Raw genomic sequence first — 17,551 nt, 5'->3', positions numbered from 1 at the left:
AAAACCTTGTGGATTGAGGGAAACAATCACTTTACTTTGCCACCTTCATCGCTCTAACACTGGGATGTCAATTTTCTTGGACCTCATTTAGGCGTCATGCACGGCTCACCACCTGAATTAGGTTTTTTTTGTTTATTGCTACTCTCACGTCTTTGTATTTTTCCTTCTTTCAAAAAAGTATCATGCAGCACGTGGTCGAAAGTTTGTTGAGTTTGAGCTAAAGCTCATCTGAAGCTCATCTTGAGCGTAGAGCTTATTTCACTCGATAACGAGGCGAGTGCCATGTGGTGTTCTCGCCATGCGGAAAAACCAATCAGGGCTCTCCGAACTGGCAAAAGCGAGCAGCTTTCGCCACCATATAAGGCGAATGAAATGCGCGTGTTTTATTTTGTAGTGTTGCGTAAACGGAAAGGTTCAGTGTTCAGAACTTCCAGCTTATAGATGATTATTGTAAGCCCGTGCTACATTGGAAACAAGTGGTGGAGACCAACAGCTGGGCTACTTGCAACTTTTCTTTGATAGTTGAAAAAATATTGCCTTCAGAAACTAATCAATGAGTGCATTTCACTCAATTATATTCTAGTGCACAACGCTCAGTTGAAGTGACTGTCGCCCCAAATCATCATGGGTATGAAGCAAAAATTACAAAACGAAGTAAGATAAGGTTCACGATGCCTAAGCTCACTTCGCAATACAAAACCTATTTATCCGAGCAAATTAAGAACAACCGGAAATGAAAAAAAAGGCTAGGGGTTTAGCACACCAATATGCCCTGCGCGTGCATGCTTCTTCTTCGCAGTACTTTGACGCGAACTCTTGTCAATGCTCGTTTTTATCACTGTACTAATACTTCAACTGTTGTAGAGCTAGCAAGATGTAAGGGGTTTTCACGAAGAGCAATCAAAAGCTTGCATCAACTTGCCATATAGTTGCTAGTAACTAACTGCCGTAGATTTCTTACTCTCTTTCCACGTTAGCATGCAGGAGCAAAAAAAAAAACGCCTTCAAAACACGCACTGTGAGGACTTCCGTGGTTTATAGTCGCTTCTTTCAGTCAACCTGAAACTTATTTAGGAAACTTCAAGAAACTTTTATGCAAAGGGGCTCAATGTAAATGTAGGCGAAGGCTTGACAAAGCTGAAAAATTCTCAGGTACCGTAATAAACAAGAAATAAAATGAGCGACCACGTTGTTAAAAAGAAAGAAAGTAAAAAGAGAATGACGAGCATTATTGCACCGCAAAATTCTGTGCAAGAGCCATGACATTTACGATTCGTCAATAGGTATATTTAAAGATATTAAGGTTTAGAGGGTGTTCCCAATGCTAGTACACATTTATTCTAAATTTGGTTCGTGATACTACTGGTAAGCCGTATATTTGACGATATTTAGGAATGTATTGCAGCTACCAACTATCGCAGCTGCAGTGCAATCGTAACAGTTACAGCTATGAGCTGCTTCCACGCTTACGATGGGCAACAATCGAACGCTCATAGCAGTTTGCTATTTCACATGGTACCAATAGAAGCTCGGAAACTATGGTTTCATGTCACTCAGAAATATCCATCAGGGCCTTTTAGGCTTCTCATCTTTTTTTTTTGATAAACTGCCCTCGCAGTATCTAAAACATGCATTAGAAGTATTTAAAGCTTCATCCTTCCCGAAAATTTGGGGAGTCCTGGCAGCACAGGTCAGCGAACTCACTCATGAGTCGACTCATGTCAAACGGCCCCAAGACGAGCACTGGTTACGTGAGATAAGGGTAATAAAGAGAATTGGCATCATGGTCGAAAAAGCTAATTCTAGGCTGACAGACTCGTCAGTCGACTCACTCGAACTCACTCACTCAGATCGAGCCATGAGCCTGAGCCTGAGTGAGCCTGAGTGAGAAATGTTTTGGTGAGTTTGAGTGAGTTTGGCAGAGGAAACTTTTCTAGGTTCTGAGTGTGAGTGAGTTTAAAGGTCCAAATCTACTTCATGAGGGAGTTTGAGGGAGCTTCACAAGTATTGTCAACTTATGCCCGGCAGTGCGGAAGAAAGTACTGGCCAGTTTGCTAGGTAGGAATGCATGACGTATTTCAGGTGCGTTGACAGCCTGAAAAAAACATGCATTTCGAGTTTTTCTAAACACACTTCACTATTTTACAACACAATGCAGCATTCTTATACAAGTCAGGGCGATAATATTTCTTCACTTCTGACACCGGTGATCACTGGGCTAAGAGCTCTACGGATTTCAAATCGGAGAGGCCCTTTAGCTCAATGATCACTGATGTCAAGACGCATAGTGTATTTGGTTGTTGTCTCTGCAACCAGCATTTTACAATATTTCGAAAGGCTATGAAACAAAACTTATGACAATTCAAAACCAAGATAGATTAGGGCCCGTATTCAAAATTTGCTACTTACTGAACAGCGCCCACGGGGCCTTGCTTCGTAGTCCTAGCATCACTTTGAGCAGGGCACCGGAACATTCTTCGGTGATGTTTTCATCCGAAAGAATGACAGACACGATTGGTCCTACTCGTTTGGACAAGTCCTTTACGAAACCGTCGACGAAATCCTCCAAGTCCAGCGTCGTCACCTCCGGCACATCAGTGTGCCCGAAGGCTGTCGTCTCGGTTGTGGACTCTGTCGTCCATTCAGTGGTCAATTCTGTCGTAGTGCTCTCAGTCGTCGTCTCCGTGGTACTCTCCATCGTGGTCGTCTCATGCGTCGTCTCAATCTTCGCGATAGTTGTGGTGGTGCTGCCGTTGACAGCCTCTGTGAGGCCATCTTCGGCACACAGGAGTGGCGCGAGCGCGAGCAGCACCAGTAAAAACTTCATGGTTCATAGGCGCGCCCGATCATTGCTAGAGCCTTTTATTGGCACACTATCGGACCGATCGACACTTTTTCATCTCCGGAAAAAATCGCTCTCTCCTCAACCGATCTTCCACGGTCATCGAGGAGAAAGAAGAAGCACGATAACAATCGAGGGTGAGGAGACACAGATAAACGTAATACCTGCACAAAGGTCACGAACCGGTTTACGAGCGGATGCCTTGACCCCGACTGACGTCACGCTGTTTCAAGAGCGTGCGTCGCCGTCCGCCGAACGCACTAGCACGCCGTCCCTCTCCGTCTACATAACAACCGCGAATGTCGGAAAGGGGTGACCGCTGTAGACTGTATATACAGCAGACGGCAGTACGTGCGCGGTATGACGTCGAGATGCTACGTACGAGTCTAATCTTTTCCGGTGGTGCAAATACAAGCCCCCATGAACACTTCTCAGTGCGTAGGCACAGGACGTATATCAGGATGTAATCAAGGTAGGTAGGCAAAAAAAAATAATAGGAAAAAGAGAAAAATGCGACTTCATTTTTAGCCCTACATGAGATCTAAATGATAGCTCACCATGTTTGTTGAGAATTCTGTCTAAAGAAAAATAAGTGCCTTGGTGAATTCTTTCGCGAAGAACAAAACAATACGGGGTCGGCCGTGATGGTTCAGCGACCTTGCTTTTGCACTGCCTAGTCTCACTTGCGTTGATTTGCCGGGTTCAGGGTTGTCAAGCTCTGCGGAAGCAGCAAGCAAGCAAACTCATAAGCAGTGTTTTCAGCGAATATTATAAACCTCCAGATGGACAAAGTTAATTCCGGGCTCTACCAGTACAGCGTCGCTAATAACATTGGGTGCACTTTCCCGTCGTAGATCCGCACCGTTGTTATTTTTTAAGCTTGATGCGGTTATAGTGAAATGTATCATTTGTACTTACAACAAAAAAAAATACCAGATCTTTCCGCTCACATTTGAAGTAGGTTGTTATATTACTTTCGACTACGAATACCCTCCATGGCTCTGTATGCTACCAACCATAAAACTGAAAGTAGATGGTATGGTATGGTATGGTATGGTATGGTATGGTATGGTATGGTATGGTATGGATAAGTTTATTAAGGTCCTGAGGATCAGTACAAAACTTGTGCTGGCTGCTCCCACGTCAGGACAGAGAAGCCAAGCCCCTTCGCCGCTACACGGGCCCTCTAGACAGCCCTGAGTTGGTCTGCCAGCACGTCACTGTGCAGCATTCGCTGCCCCTACTGATCACAGTGAGAATCATCACCGACCAAAGCCGAACAGCGCCAGAACATTTGGTCAAACTGAGCAAACCCCACACTTGGTACAATAGATCAAAACGCCACAGTCCAGATTACTTTTATTCATGGCGACCGGATTAGGGTACGTCCACGTGTGCACAAGTTTTAATGTACCGTTAGTGGCCTGTTAAGTCTAGAATGCAGCAAGAGGAACGCCCTGCACCCTAAGTGGTAATGCTAGGTTATCTCGTTTATGTTAACAGTTGGTCCCTAAACTCAGGAGTGGCAGATCCAGCCGCCTCAGGGATTGCACAGCACACTAATCCTCGTGCCTTCCAGTGCGCCGCCTCGTTGAGGTTATGCGGGGGTCCCACCAGTGACCTCATGTGCACGGAAGACTAAGTAATTGTATGCGGGAGTGATGTCCTTACCCTGCAGCGATCTGTAGCTTTGTCTGTAACAACTCTCGTTACCAAGGCTTTAATGACATATTTAAAAAATAAGACACGTTCACTCGAGTCGTTTAACAAGAAGTCATTTACTACATATATATGCAGTGTCTAGAACACATGCATGTCTACACAGGTGATACCGATAGAGAACACTCTTCAGCTGCAGCACTCACTAAGCTACAAGAAAGAATCGTTTAGGGTAATTGATTACACATTGTCTACAGTGGATGGACTGTTCGCAAGCCGATGAGCGATGAAGTGTACAACTCCAAAACGATGTGCGCAAAAATGCGTATTTTACAGCGATTCACAGGCTGTAGTAAAAACACTTTGCCGCAGAGAAATGGAATGAAATTAGTAAGAGCTAGTACAAAGTATGAAGCAGTTACAGAGCTTCCAAAGGCAAACCGAGCTCAGCTAGAGGTTTTTCATTGTATGCCGAGACACTGTTACTCGTGGGAGAATGGCAGCACAGAATCCCATGAAGTAGCACTACAAGCAAGATCGCAAAGATAACGTTGTTTCCTTCCGATATCGGGAAATAAATTATGTTGTGCTGTATAAAGCGAGCTCTTGTGAAAGGGTATAGAAACACATGCTTTTATCAATAGTAATCACACTAATGGCCTACACTACATGGGGCTTTTTATTGAACTCAACAATTCATTCTATTCAGACAAAAATATGGGAACACTTATACATCGGGCCCAGAACAAATATATACACTTATACATCAGGCACGGAACATTTTAACACAACACTAACCTTGCTGAAACTCCTAAATGCAATTTCGAATTTGTTCTTTCTTCTGGGTTACCCACATCACGACTTAATTAGACACCAAATTCATTTACTCTAATGACAGCAAAACGCAAAACCTTCAGGCTCTCCGCCAACAAGAGCCTTAGGAAACTCTGCATTGAAAACTATAAACATTTTTTAGCACTAGAATGTTAATAAAGATTTCAATATTATTTTTACTTTAACTTCACCGTGTATACCTCTATGTATTACATTTCTCAATCATTTCATGACTGTCATGACGTGCATATTGAGAGCACCTACCACTGATTTCAGCGATTCTCATTAAGTCATGTTGCCGTGCAAATTCTTTAGAGCTAGTTATTTCTTTTTGTGTCACAAAGTTATTTCAACCTGTACGTGGTGCCGAGCTTGTATATTGTGTGCGCTACACATTATTGAACGTTATATGGTGTGCCTTCTGTAACGCTTTTCGTTATATTTTTTCAACCCCTACATGCTGCGTGTTCTTCTTACTCTAGAACCAAGTAGTATCGATTGCAGCATTTGTGCGCTAATATCTGCTTGAATAGACTCAATTTAAAAAATTCAAAATCACGCTACTTTCTGTCCAACTCTTGACTCCATTTATTATAGGCTTTGACAGATTTCGGAAGTTGTGTTGCCTTCGTCATTACTTAATAGAAATGCGTATTTTCTGATAATGTCACGATTATTTAGTGTGTACTGCTTGCGTGAATAATTGGGAAACTCGCAGTGGTGTACAGGAGATGCGCCACTCCGAGTTATCGAGCACTCCAAACAAGGGTAAGGCGCGCACGTGCAAGAAAGTCGGAAAAAATTTACGAGGAGTGGTTTTACTCTCTGAAATTTGAGACCAAAATCCTGTGCCCCATGGCTGAATTTGCACAAATGGTTTATTATTTTGTTCCATTGTGACTTTTCAACAGATGCAGTGGAGCGAGATGCCTGCAGAGTGCAGACAAAAGCAAAAAAAACAACCATTTTAAGGCTTTTTGAGGAGCCAACACTTTACGAGAAGGCACGCCCATCTGTGGGAAAAACTAATTCGCCGAACAAACCAGCTGCTCCCCGAGGACTTGATACAATCGCACCCATGTGCATAATAGCGATATAGCTCAGTCTTGCTTTGTGTACCAGTCGAGATGAAGTCAAAATCGAAAAACACCGAGCACACTTGTTTGGTGTGTGCGCCGTTCGGTTGTTGCCATTCGTGTAATAACAGAAAGGCAGTCACCTACGCGCAGTCATGCTTCGTTCATCCTCGAATGAGCACTGCCAGGCGTTAGCCACACCACTTTTAGTCTAGAGGTGGTACTGTTTGCTCGGACTACATCAAATAGCATTTGCGCTGGTCATGCTTGTATATGGGGCGTCCCCCCCTTTGTTGGGCGCAAGAAAATCACAGAGAAAACTTAAAAAGTAGAAGTCGATCGGTGATCTATGGTGTGATACAATTCAAGTTTCTGTCGGGTAACCACATGGCACGCATTTCTGTGATTGTTTTTTCTTGTCTTAATTTCTTTTGTACGTACCTACCTACAAACAGCTGAGAGGTCCCTCTGACTTAGGGTACTGTACACTAAACGGTATTCACAGGGGCAACCCGTAAGGGCGCAGTCGGGCAAAGTGAATACAACAGCAGTGAAAAGAGCACATGTTAACCAATCCTGGATTCCCCACTAGGCGTTAAAACTTTTTTTTTATGTTAGACACCATGGTGCTTTGATCATGCTGTTGCAAATAAAGGAGAAAGAAAAGGCGACAGGCACAAGCACGAGCGGCGGGCGCTGGCTCTTTCAGTTGTTTTTTTCAGTCCGAAGTTACTTTCTGCTTTTAAAACCGTAAGCCTTCAACTTCCTGTCTATCCTGCCGCCCGGTTCTTGGCCGATCCCCCTTTGTGGGTGTGCGCCAGTATAATAATAATAATAATAATAATAATAATAATAATAATAATAATAATAATAATAATAATATTATTATTATTATTATTATTATTATTATTATTATTATTATTATTATTATTATTATTATTATTATTATTATTATTATTATTACTATTATTATTATTATTATTATTATTATTATTATTATTATTATTATTATTATTATTATTATTATTATTATTATTATTATTATTATTATTATTTCTTTGACCTTTGACCTAGCCAGACTATCGGGTACGGGTCCCCTTCTTCGTTTCTCACACATACCCCCCACAATATACTTTTTTGGTTTCGTCGACATCGTTTCTTTACTTTAGATAAGCCTTTGTCACAACATTCAATGTACGTTGGAAAACCACTAAGCAGTGGCGTACCAACTCTTTCGCGAGTGGGGGGGCAGACCTACCTCCCTCGTGTGCGAGGATATATATATATATATATATATAAAGGCAAAGAGCCGGCCGACCGACCCATTACAGGGAAACCCTTTCTTTACGCACGCCGTCACGGACCCTCCCGCCACCGCGGCGACAATCTTGGGTGGCCCGACACACGTCGAGAACTGAACAGCACGTGATAAGAACCGTATGTGGACGTACACGGACAGTTGGTTTCGTTCTCAGTGTTGACAGTGGTTCTTCCTCTTTTTTTTACTTTCTTTCTTTTCTTTCTTTTTTTTCGTCTTTTTTCTCCCCCCTTTTTGTTTTTTTGTTTTTTTTCCTTTTTTTTAATTCCCTCTCACTCTCGCAAACATCTTTCAAGGCGAGAGGGACGCAGCAGCAACGAAGTTTGGAAGTTCATGTCAGTATAACTCATCTCTGATGAAAGGAGGACCCCTCCCGAAACTGTTGGGAAATAAATATATTTATCCTTGTTGACAACGCTCCCGTTGTGACATATCCCATACCTTCACGAAGACTAACTGGCCCATTGAATTATTACTCCCACTATATATATATATATATATATATATATATATATATATATATATATATATATATATATATATATATATATATATATATATATATATAGAGAGAGAGAGAGAGAGAGAGAGAGAGAGAGAGAGAGAACTTCACTGACGCGACGCGCTTTCTTTGATACCACGAAGTTTAGTCGCATTTTATCTCTCTCTGATCGTGTTTAGGTGGTTAACATCTACAGATACCAGAATAGATTGTTTAATAAATTTATCACGGATGTTGGCCGTCGGGATGGAGATGTACCAAGCGTCAACGAGGATACATTCACGTTGAACTTGGCTATAGCTGCCAAACACCAAAACATACATCGGCAAACTCTCATTTATCAATGTACAGTAAATATTCAAATACCTTTGTGAAGGCGCGTTTTACTTTCGCATTTGACTGCCGCTATAGCTTTAAATTCGAAGTTACCATAAGCAAGGCTATCAGGTTTATCAGAAATTAAAGCGGAAACAATTTTTGGCGTTTCAGTATGGAGAAACTTTAACCATGATTGATTGACATGTGGATTTTTACGTCCCAAAACTACCATATGAAGTCGTAAACCAAAAACGATGTCTTACCCTCATCGGCTCGCAACAGCTTTGACAGAGCAGCGGCGATGATGTAGCCTTTTCAAAGAAAATTATTTTTTCCGGAAGCAGCAAGTGATTTTGACCCGTCCAAAAAAAAGTTGGCTCGTTCCATTTCGTAACTGCATCAACAAGTCACAGAAGAATAAAAGCATAAGCAAGTGATGTATTATGATAGAACGCCTGTTGAGCGTTTGCCGGCTCTGCAATACTACAGAAGAAGACGCGAAAACGTCGCAAAGGCGACCCACCCCGCAAATAACCTACAAAGAAAATCATCACAGCGGAAATGTTGCAAAACTTTACTATGTTGTAACATTTCCTCGTAACAATTTTATTCTCACGTAAGAACAGTATAGAGTTATTACTGTTGTGACGGAAAATTTCGCCTTACTTTTTGGTTTCCCCCCAGTGCAGCCAAGAGTGACCACTGTCGAAAGTGGGGGTGTGCAGCCCCCCGAACATATCTCAGCGGAGGTGCTCACGCCACCTTTGCCCCCCCCCCCCCCACCCGGCTAATAAGACTATGCCACTAAGCTCATCTCATGTTTCGCGAAATCATACAAAGTAGTATGTATCAATCTCAAAACGGCTCTTGCGGTCGAACATATACTTGTGAAGTATAATCAAATAAAAATTGATAGCACTACCATGGTGTTAGAGCACAAAAAATTTGACAGATCCCAGGAATTGTGGGAATCGAATTCATACGAAGCAGTTAGCGAGCAGCTGTCTCAGCTGTTCTTTTTTAGTCAAGTGTTACGAGAGAGATCGACGCGTTTTTGTAAGCAGAATAGTTTTGTGTTCATTGTGCGGTAACCAGGCGACTGGCTGACCCGCAGGGCGCGGGTTCGAATCCCGGCTGCGGCGGCTGCATTTCTGATGGAGGCGGAAATGTTGTAGGCCCGTGTGCTCAGATTTGGGTGCACGTTAAAGAACCCCAGGTGGTCTAAATTTCCGGAGCCCTCCACTACGGCGTCTCTCATAATCATATAGTGGTTTTGGGACGTTAAACCCCACATATCATCAACCAGGCGACTGGGCCACAATGGCGCTTACCCGGTATACCTCGTGCTTTGACGTTACGTCAGCACTCATGTTTACAGCAAGGTAGTCAGTTTTACAGTGAAAGCTGTTATGAGATCCCATCTCGGGTCACGCGTGGCACCGTTGTTGTCCGCCACCACCACTGGTGTGCGTAACCACTATCACACGAAATAGGAAAAAAAAAAAAGGTTCCCAGCACACAGTGTGGCTCGAACGCGGGTCCACTGCGTGTCGGCCCTGTATTTCACCACTGAGCCACACTGGTGCCTGGGACTTGTTCGCAGGCTTGCCTTAGGCAGGCTTGATGTCGAGAAAGGAACCGTGTTATTATCAGTAAAACTTTTTTGAACAGCAAAATAACAACCAGGTGTCACACAATGCGAATAGCGTAACGGGTGGGTCGTCCAATGCTCCGACCTATTACAAAAGCTTGTTCTTGAGTACCTAATAACTTTGGCGCATACCAACTTGAGGCATAATTCCTCATCGTCGTCAGCCACTGCACGAACTACTGGTACAAAATTTCTTGCAAGTGCTTAGTGAATACCACACTTCTCAGAAGAATTACGAAGGATAGCATAACGAATGCTGCCCTACTACCGAGAAATAATTATTATTATTGCCGTAGTGGGTACCCCGCAAGTGTGATTGCAGCAGTTACCCGATGATTGCTTAGAAAAGGCTCTGAAAGGCCGCTTTTCCAGCTTTCGCTGTAACTGCACTGCGCCTTCCACACAGGCCTGGCGTTTTTGTCAAAAGCAAGTGCACGCCACGGTACCATTAATATTTCGCCTTGATCGACCAAGGAGCATTGCATAAACAAATACCACGTAAATTATTCGCGTCACCCCCCCCCCCCCCCTACCATGTGATGCTGAGCAATTGCTGAGAATTCGCAGCATTTCTTTCTGTAGTGCTCCGTGGTCGAGAAATGCTTGAATAAAGCTCGCTCACTCATGGGAGTACATATGTAATGTTTATTCGACTGGTATAAAAGCGGAGCAAACCCTGAATTCACAATCGGCGTAAGCCGACACGACACCTGTACCACAGTACTGCAGACGTAATGCTTATTACCTTGTTATAAAGTTAGATAGCCCGTAATAAAATCAAAACTGACGTTAACCATCATGTCCCATGCGTAAATATTTTCTCCAAAGCAGCTTCTTGACCCGGCTTGGCTATGGGGTAGAATATTTGATTGCCCTGTAGAGTACCTAGGTTCAATTCTTGCCAGGATTCATATTTTTATTCTTTGCTATCGTTGGGTCAACACGGCTAATGCCGCATTTACTTAATGATGTGGCGTTTGAATAAGCCTTGTCTGTTTTCGCCACTTCTGAGTATATTAAGCTCTAAAACACCTGTGGGGCACACCCGAACACTGTGGCCCAAGGCATACGGGTATGTACCACATGTGACTGTAGGAAAGAGTATCATCACGTACATGACTGCATTCTCGCGTTAGGCATGCCATGGCGCCACAGCAATGTTCGTTGTACACTCACAGCCTCGTGCGCCAACTTTGGTATATACCATGTTAAAGAGGCGACCACGAAAGCACCCAGACGTTGGCGGCTTGATAGAGAGGTATGTAGATAGAAGAGCTCAATGTGTGTTTTTTCGTTCACTACGAAGTGCGTCGCTATAAAACAAGCAAAAATAAAAAAAACATTGAAGATTGACCACTTTTCTTCACAACTGGGCGTTGCATGTTCAGTCTAGTCTCGTTACTCTAAAACATGAAGTTTTCTGCTTTAATAAAGCGCGCGCACACACACACACACACATACACAAGCACACCCGCACACACGTACACACGCAAACGCACATACACACATCAAAAAACTTTCTGATGATGAAATATTAGCTATCTTTCAAAACTTGTGCAACGTTTTCCAACTTCTTAATTTTGTTTTCTTTATATAGATATCTCATGCCCAAACTTTAATAAAGAACAAGATATCTGGAACAGTCACTGAGCACGTGTTTTCTTCAATTCATTTGTCTAGGATGTTTGCAAAAGGTGCACGGTGCAAACTGACAACAAAGAATCTTGTTCCTCGCCTTCCTCTAAAGCATTGGCACACAATGGAGCGCCCACAATGCTCAAGCTACTGTCAAGGGTCGACGCTATAAGAGAACATCGTTACATTACGCATAATGCAACACTTACGCACTGAGATTCACCACTATACTCCACTAGTCACCCACAGAAGCCTGAATTATTACTCAAACTACAACTGCCTTCCAAGATTTCGCTAAGTGACACGACAATGTTGTTGGTGTAGCGTTTACCATCTTACTCAGCCTTCGCGTTCACATGGCTGGCTCATCTAAGTGCGATAATTGCAAGAGTTTAGAGACTATTCGCAGTCTCTTGTGCCACTGTCCCTGATACGAACAAGATTGCCAGGCTCTCCAGTGTGCCTTAAGAACACTCGGTGATCGGTCTTTTACCCAAGAAAAGATCTTAGGAGCATTGTCTCACAGTGCATCAGCGCAGAATGCCCTCACGAGTCGTCTTGCAGTACACGCGAAGGCATTACTGAGTGATCACGTGTAAAACCTGGTGGCGGGTGTGTCATTTGTCTATGCTTCCCTATTTTTCTGTTTTACGCCGTCATTCCCCTTTTCGTGTGTAGGGTAGCGAACTAGACGTATAGTCTGCTTAACCTCTCTGCCTTTTCCATATTCGTTCTGTCTCTCTTGTTTGCCATATATATCTTGCACCATCTACCCCCTCCCTTTGTCATGTGCAGGGTAGCATACCAGTTATGCTAAACTGGTTATCATACCAGCCTGGTCATTATACCGGCGCGTGCGAGGACCAACGGAGACATACGTAGCCCAAAAAAATTGGATGGGGTTGGTGGCTACGCCACGGGACAGTCATCTTACCCGGTCCTGTTTGCCATGCAGGTGAACATGATTCTCAATCTTCACGTACTTGTATATGCTTCACTGTGTACCGTGGTTCACAGACCAGCACCCTGCGAACCTTTGTGGCTCGAAATCATCGCTTGTACCTCTACCGAATGCAGCTTCAACGTCGACACTCTGGCCTGTCGAGAAACGCACCCTTGCGAAGAATTATAGATTCAGCAGACATTGACAGCCCCATTTTCATCAACATCAACAGCAGATATAAAGTGGCAGCATCCCCACGTGGCGCGCTGTGGGCTCGGAAGCTATGCCACAGAAAAAGTTCTCACCCGCTACTCTTTGCCATGTAGCTTGGCAAAAAAGTTATTGCTTTTCTAAAAATCGAGGAGCTACTTCGTGGTTCAGGGGCTAAGCCCACAGCATTTTGTATGCTTTGATTTTTGAGTGCGCTATTCTCCTGCTTCAGGATTCGACGCCGCAGAGAACTTCATGTGCTAGCCCGTCGTCTAGCGTTATACTTATGGCATTCATTGACTTTCATAAGAGTACGGCTACATACTTTAAATCATGACATCCAGCCTATCGCGACGTGACACTACATTGCTGGTCCGTTTGTGGCTTGGAGTGGGAATCTACAATGACTAGTCGTTTCTTTTTGGGATGGCTGACAGCTCGTCATGTGAAGTATGCGGGTGCAGCGAAACAGCCACGCACCTTCTCTGTGACTTCACTTGCTTAAACTGCAAAATAGCGACCCTCTCAACCACACTAGGCCAGCTGGACAATCGCCCCCTGACAGAGAACAAAATTCTGGGATCTTAGCCTAACCGGTCTACATCACAAGCGGCTCTGAGGGCGTTGTTGCGGTTGCTGTAAGCAACTAGAACTTAGAGACAAACTGTGACTGTTCGCGGACAACGTTGCTTCCTATTGGGCGCGGGGCCCACCACTGCAGAAGCAGGCGCTGAAATTGTGTTGATGTGCAGGCTTGGATTGTGATCTCGCCTCGCTTTGGCGAAAAAAAACTGATGGTTCCATGCGTTGTTTTAAACTGCAACTTCGTGGTGTTTTCACATTTCAGCAGCGTTGTTTTGCTCTCAATTCATGTGTGTAGACTAAAGACTACACAATCCGGAAAGCTGCAGTAAAAGTTATCGATGTTGTGCCACAGGCCGCTACGTTCGTTATGCCACTGTCACGACCGCTGGCCGTACCCCTGTCACCTGTCTCTATCTATATTGTTGTGGTTCTTAATTCATACCCATTGGGTTAAAATGAGCACCGACCACAATATTTCACATAAAAGCAGAACGTTTCAGTTACCGCAGGATAGCTTCATTCATAAAGAAAAATGGATGTGAAAACAGTCCAATTATGTATATTTTAAAATATGACGTACGTGCGCATATGTGGGGGAAGTGGCCGTCATTACAGTTAAGAATCTGCACCGTTGTCTGATTTTCAGAGAGTCAAGATAAAGCCCAGAAGTCCAGTTTTCTTTCTTAATTTTTGTTAATTTATCCGTAATCTGGCCTATTTTCTGGCCAGTTGCTTCTTCTTCGTATTAGACCAGCGCGTTCAAAAAAACCCTCATTCTTACGCCATACAAGTGCCGCTCCAGTTGGGCTACCCCGAACAAACGGGTTTCCGTTCACATGTGGTGTAGCAAGGGGGTGGCACATAAAGCCCGTGCCCCCCCCCCCCCAAACTTTTTATACCTTAATATAGTGCGCACAAAATAACAGCCAGTCACACTTGCCTGCCCGGACCCCAAGATGGTGCCCCCTCCGGATAAAGTTTCCGCCTACGTCCGTGCCGTCCGCGACTTCAGCTCACATGGTTCACTGTCACTTTTCTCAATGTTGTTTTGATGTACAGGCGAAAACGTGATCAGCATCTAAAACTGATTCATCTTCCAATCGCTGCCCTGAAATGTCACACAGCTCATGAATAAAGCTGTAAAAAAACTGGACACTGACAGTTTTGCTGAAATGTAAAATTTCCGTTGAGATTACGGTACGCAAAACGTACCTTCACAGCATGCTCCTTCGAAGGCTCAAAATGTTAGAGCTGGCGTGCAGTGCACTTGCTATAGTAACCGAACCGGGTCGGGATCGCAATTTTTAATCATGATATACCTCTTCGTAGAAGCTGTGGAACTGAACCAATCATTCATAATTTTCACCAATGTGTAGCTCAATGGCGATAGAATGTTCAGCGTGTGACAACCATGCAAAATGTTTAGGATCGTACGGCAGAGGCACTTTTCCTCGTGTGAAATTTTACCCTGAATGAGGCACGCACGTGCTTGTGACTCTCGCGTTTTCTCGCAATCATAACAAAACGTTGTGGCTCTAAGAATGCTAGCAAAACGGGGAATCCGCTGGTGCGGTCATTTGTAAGGCTCTGTGTGCTAAGCGAAAATTCAAATATGTGCATGCTTGTCGTGTCAACCTCGGCCCGTCTTCAGAAGCAAACCTACAATCAATGAAGTAGCGTGGTTGCGCGCATTTCATCCCGCAAAAATAACTCTCTTCGTCTCAAGCACCCGGTAATACCCCATTGATGCTTCAATGCGACACGGAATGAGTCGTTACCTTTTTTTCAAAAGCAGCGTGCTCGACCCCGTAGTTTTCTTATAGGTGGCCATAGCTGATGAAGTATTGACTGATATGTGGGTTTTAACGTCCCAAAACAACCATATGATTATCAGAGACGCCGTAGTGGAGGGCTCCGGAAATTTCGACCACCCGGGGTTCTTTAACGTGCTCCCAAATCTGAGCAAATGGGCCTACAACATTTCCGCCTCCATAAGAAGTGCAGCCGCCGCCGCCGGGATTTGATCCAGTGAGCTGCGGGTCAGTAGCCGAGTACCTTAGCCACTAGACCACCATGGCGGGGCAGGTGTTTATAGCAGACGACGCTGGTAGTAAGGAATTATGAGAAGTGTAAAACTTTTCTGGAGCAGTTATTTAGCACTTCGTACAGTGATTGAAGAAACTGCAGCAGTAGTGAAGTACAACAAGAATAATAACAAAAAATAAAGAGACGCGAAAGCGGCTGTGGGCTGCGCGCGAGAGGGCTGTCGGAGCAATCCAACCAATAGCCGAGCTAGACTGCACCTGCGCGTTTGCAAAAGAAGCACTCGCAGGTGCAGTCTAGCCCGGCCTTGGGATGCCACGCACGCCAAAGGGATGCCTCCGCATGATGGCGCCATGGCATTGCCTCGTGTTCGCATAGTGCTGCAGTCACTACATTTTTTATACTGTCAGCAACTCTTCTTCTGCTCTTTTCACTCTTTTACACCCCTTTTCCCCTTCCCAATCACAGGGTAGCAAACCGGTGTCTTCTTCTGGTTAACCTTCCTGTCTATTCGTTATATTTCTCTCTCTCTCTCTCTCTGCTAATAAATGTATGACGTCATTCACTCTTTCTTACTGCTACCACCTGAAGACATTGAAACCAATCTAGGGCCAACTGATGCTGTTAATTCTCACTGAACTGAAAGAAAATCTACCGGGCATTCCACACTTATTTCCGCAGTGTGAGACTCGAAAGCGCAGCTACGGAAAAAAAACTATTGGTGACTTAAGTAATAGAACAGCTCGAAAAGCAGCCACCACAGCTACTGACATTGACACATAGCAACTTACCGTAGCTGTGACATTGCACGCACGCGTCCGCTTCAGCTACGGGAGGTGCAGGGTTTGATCCCCATTGCCGGCCGGCCACCCACCGGTAGCTAAACAGGGTACAGGCGGTCTTCGAAGAGCTGTGACGCGTCGCCCCAGTGGTGAAGCTTACTCTGCCCATGGAGGACTCCCAACCCGTTGCGCGGGGACCCGGTACACAAAGCAACTTTGGATGACCAGTTTGAGGATGTAAAAAGCCTCTTGCGACGCAACAACCTAATATTTCGTGATCTTCCAGATACTAACCATTATGAAACTTTCTCGGAATCGGCAAAACTGTTTATGAAGCTGCGCAGAGAGCACTTAAATGTAAAAATGGTTCCAAATATAATTGAAAGAGCATATCAACTCGGCCGTGACAAGGCAGGCCTAAACCGTCCTATCATAGTAAGGTTTACATCTTGCAACACTAAAAAAGCAATTCTTTTTAACAAAAAAAACTAAAGGCACAACTTACGCAATCATGCAGACATGATTGTTGACGTTCGATACAAAATGCGCGGAAACACATAGCTGCCTTCGCTAGAAGCAAGTCCGCCGCCTATTCATGTCCTTACTGTAAACTCTTTTTTAGCTCAAAGTAATATGTCTTCGATGTCGCTAACAGTCAAGGAAATCCTATGTAAATCAAGGCAGCATTGCCAGCTCTCGCATTGCCCCCGTAATGACACATCAAAGAATTACTAGTTCCGTAATCTACACCAGCGAGCGCAGCTTTTTTTTTTTTTTCAGAGCATCAGCAAATATTTAGTCTTGTCTCGCCGCCCCGCCGCGGTGGTCTAGTGGTTAAGGTACTCGGCTGCTGACCCGCAGGGCGCGGGTTCGAATCCCGGCTGCGGCGGCTGCATTTCCGATGGAGGCGGAAATGTTGTAGGCCCGTGTGCTCAGATTTGGGTGCACGTTAAAGAACCCCAAGTGGTCGAAATTTCCGGAGCCCACCACTACGGCGTCTCTCATAATTATATCGTGGTTTTGGGACGTTAAACCCCACAAATCAATCAATTAGTCTTGTCTCGCCATCCAGCAGTAGTACAGTCGTGCTGTCTGAAGCATGGCTTTCAAGTGACGTAACAGATGTCGATATCCTGACTGATCTCCCCAACTT

General features: G+C 44.3%; 1 protein-coding gene across 1 annotated transcript in view; it reads right to left on the bottom strand.

Annotated features, from left to right (window-relative positions):
• The window catches only part of LOC119187557 (O-acyltransferase like protein), a 50,105-nt gene extending 47,213 nt beyond the window's left edge, over positions 1 to 2,892 (bottom strand). Inside the window, exon 1 of the mRNA XM_037435696.2 lies at positions 2,410 to 2,892. Coding sequence (XP_037291593.2) covers positions 2,410 to 2,827 — 418 coding nt within the window. The 5' untranslated portion in view covers positions 2,828 to 2,892. The remainder of the gene's footprint in view (positions 1 to 2,409) is intronic.
• Between the last annotated feature and the right edge of the window lie 14,659 nt (positions 2,893 to 17,551).

The sequence above is a fragment of the Rhipicephalus microplus genome, chromosome X (assembly GCF_043290135.1).
Source record: "Rhipicephalus microplus isolate Deutch F79 chromosome X, USDA_Rmic, whole genome shotgun sequence".
In the NCBI taxonomy this organism is placed as follows: Eukaryota; Metazoa; Arthropoda; class Arachnida; order Ixodida; family Ixodidae; genus Rhipicephalus; species Rhipicephalus microplus.
Note: the sequence above shows the minus strand (reverse complement) of the source record. Positions and strands in the feature narration are given on the sequence as shown.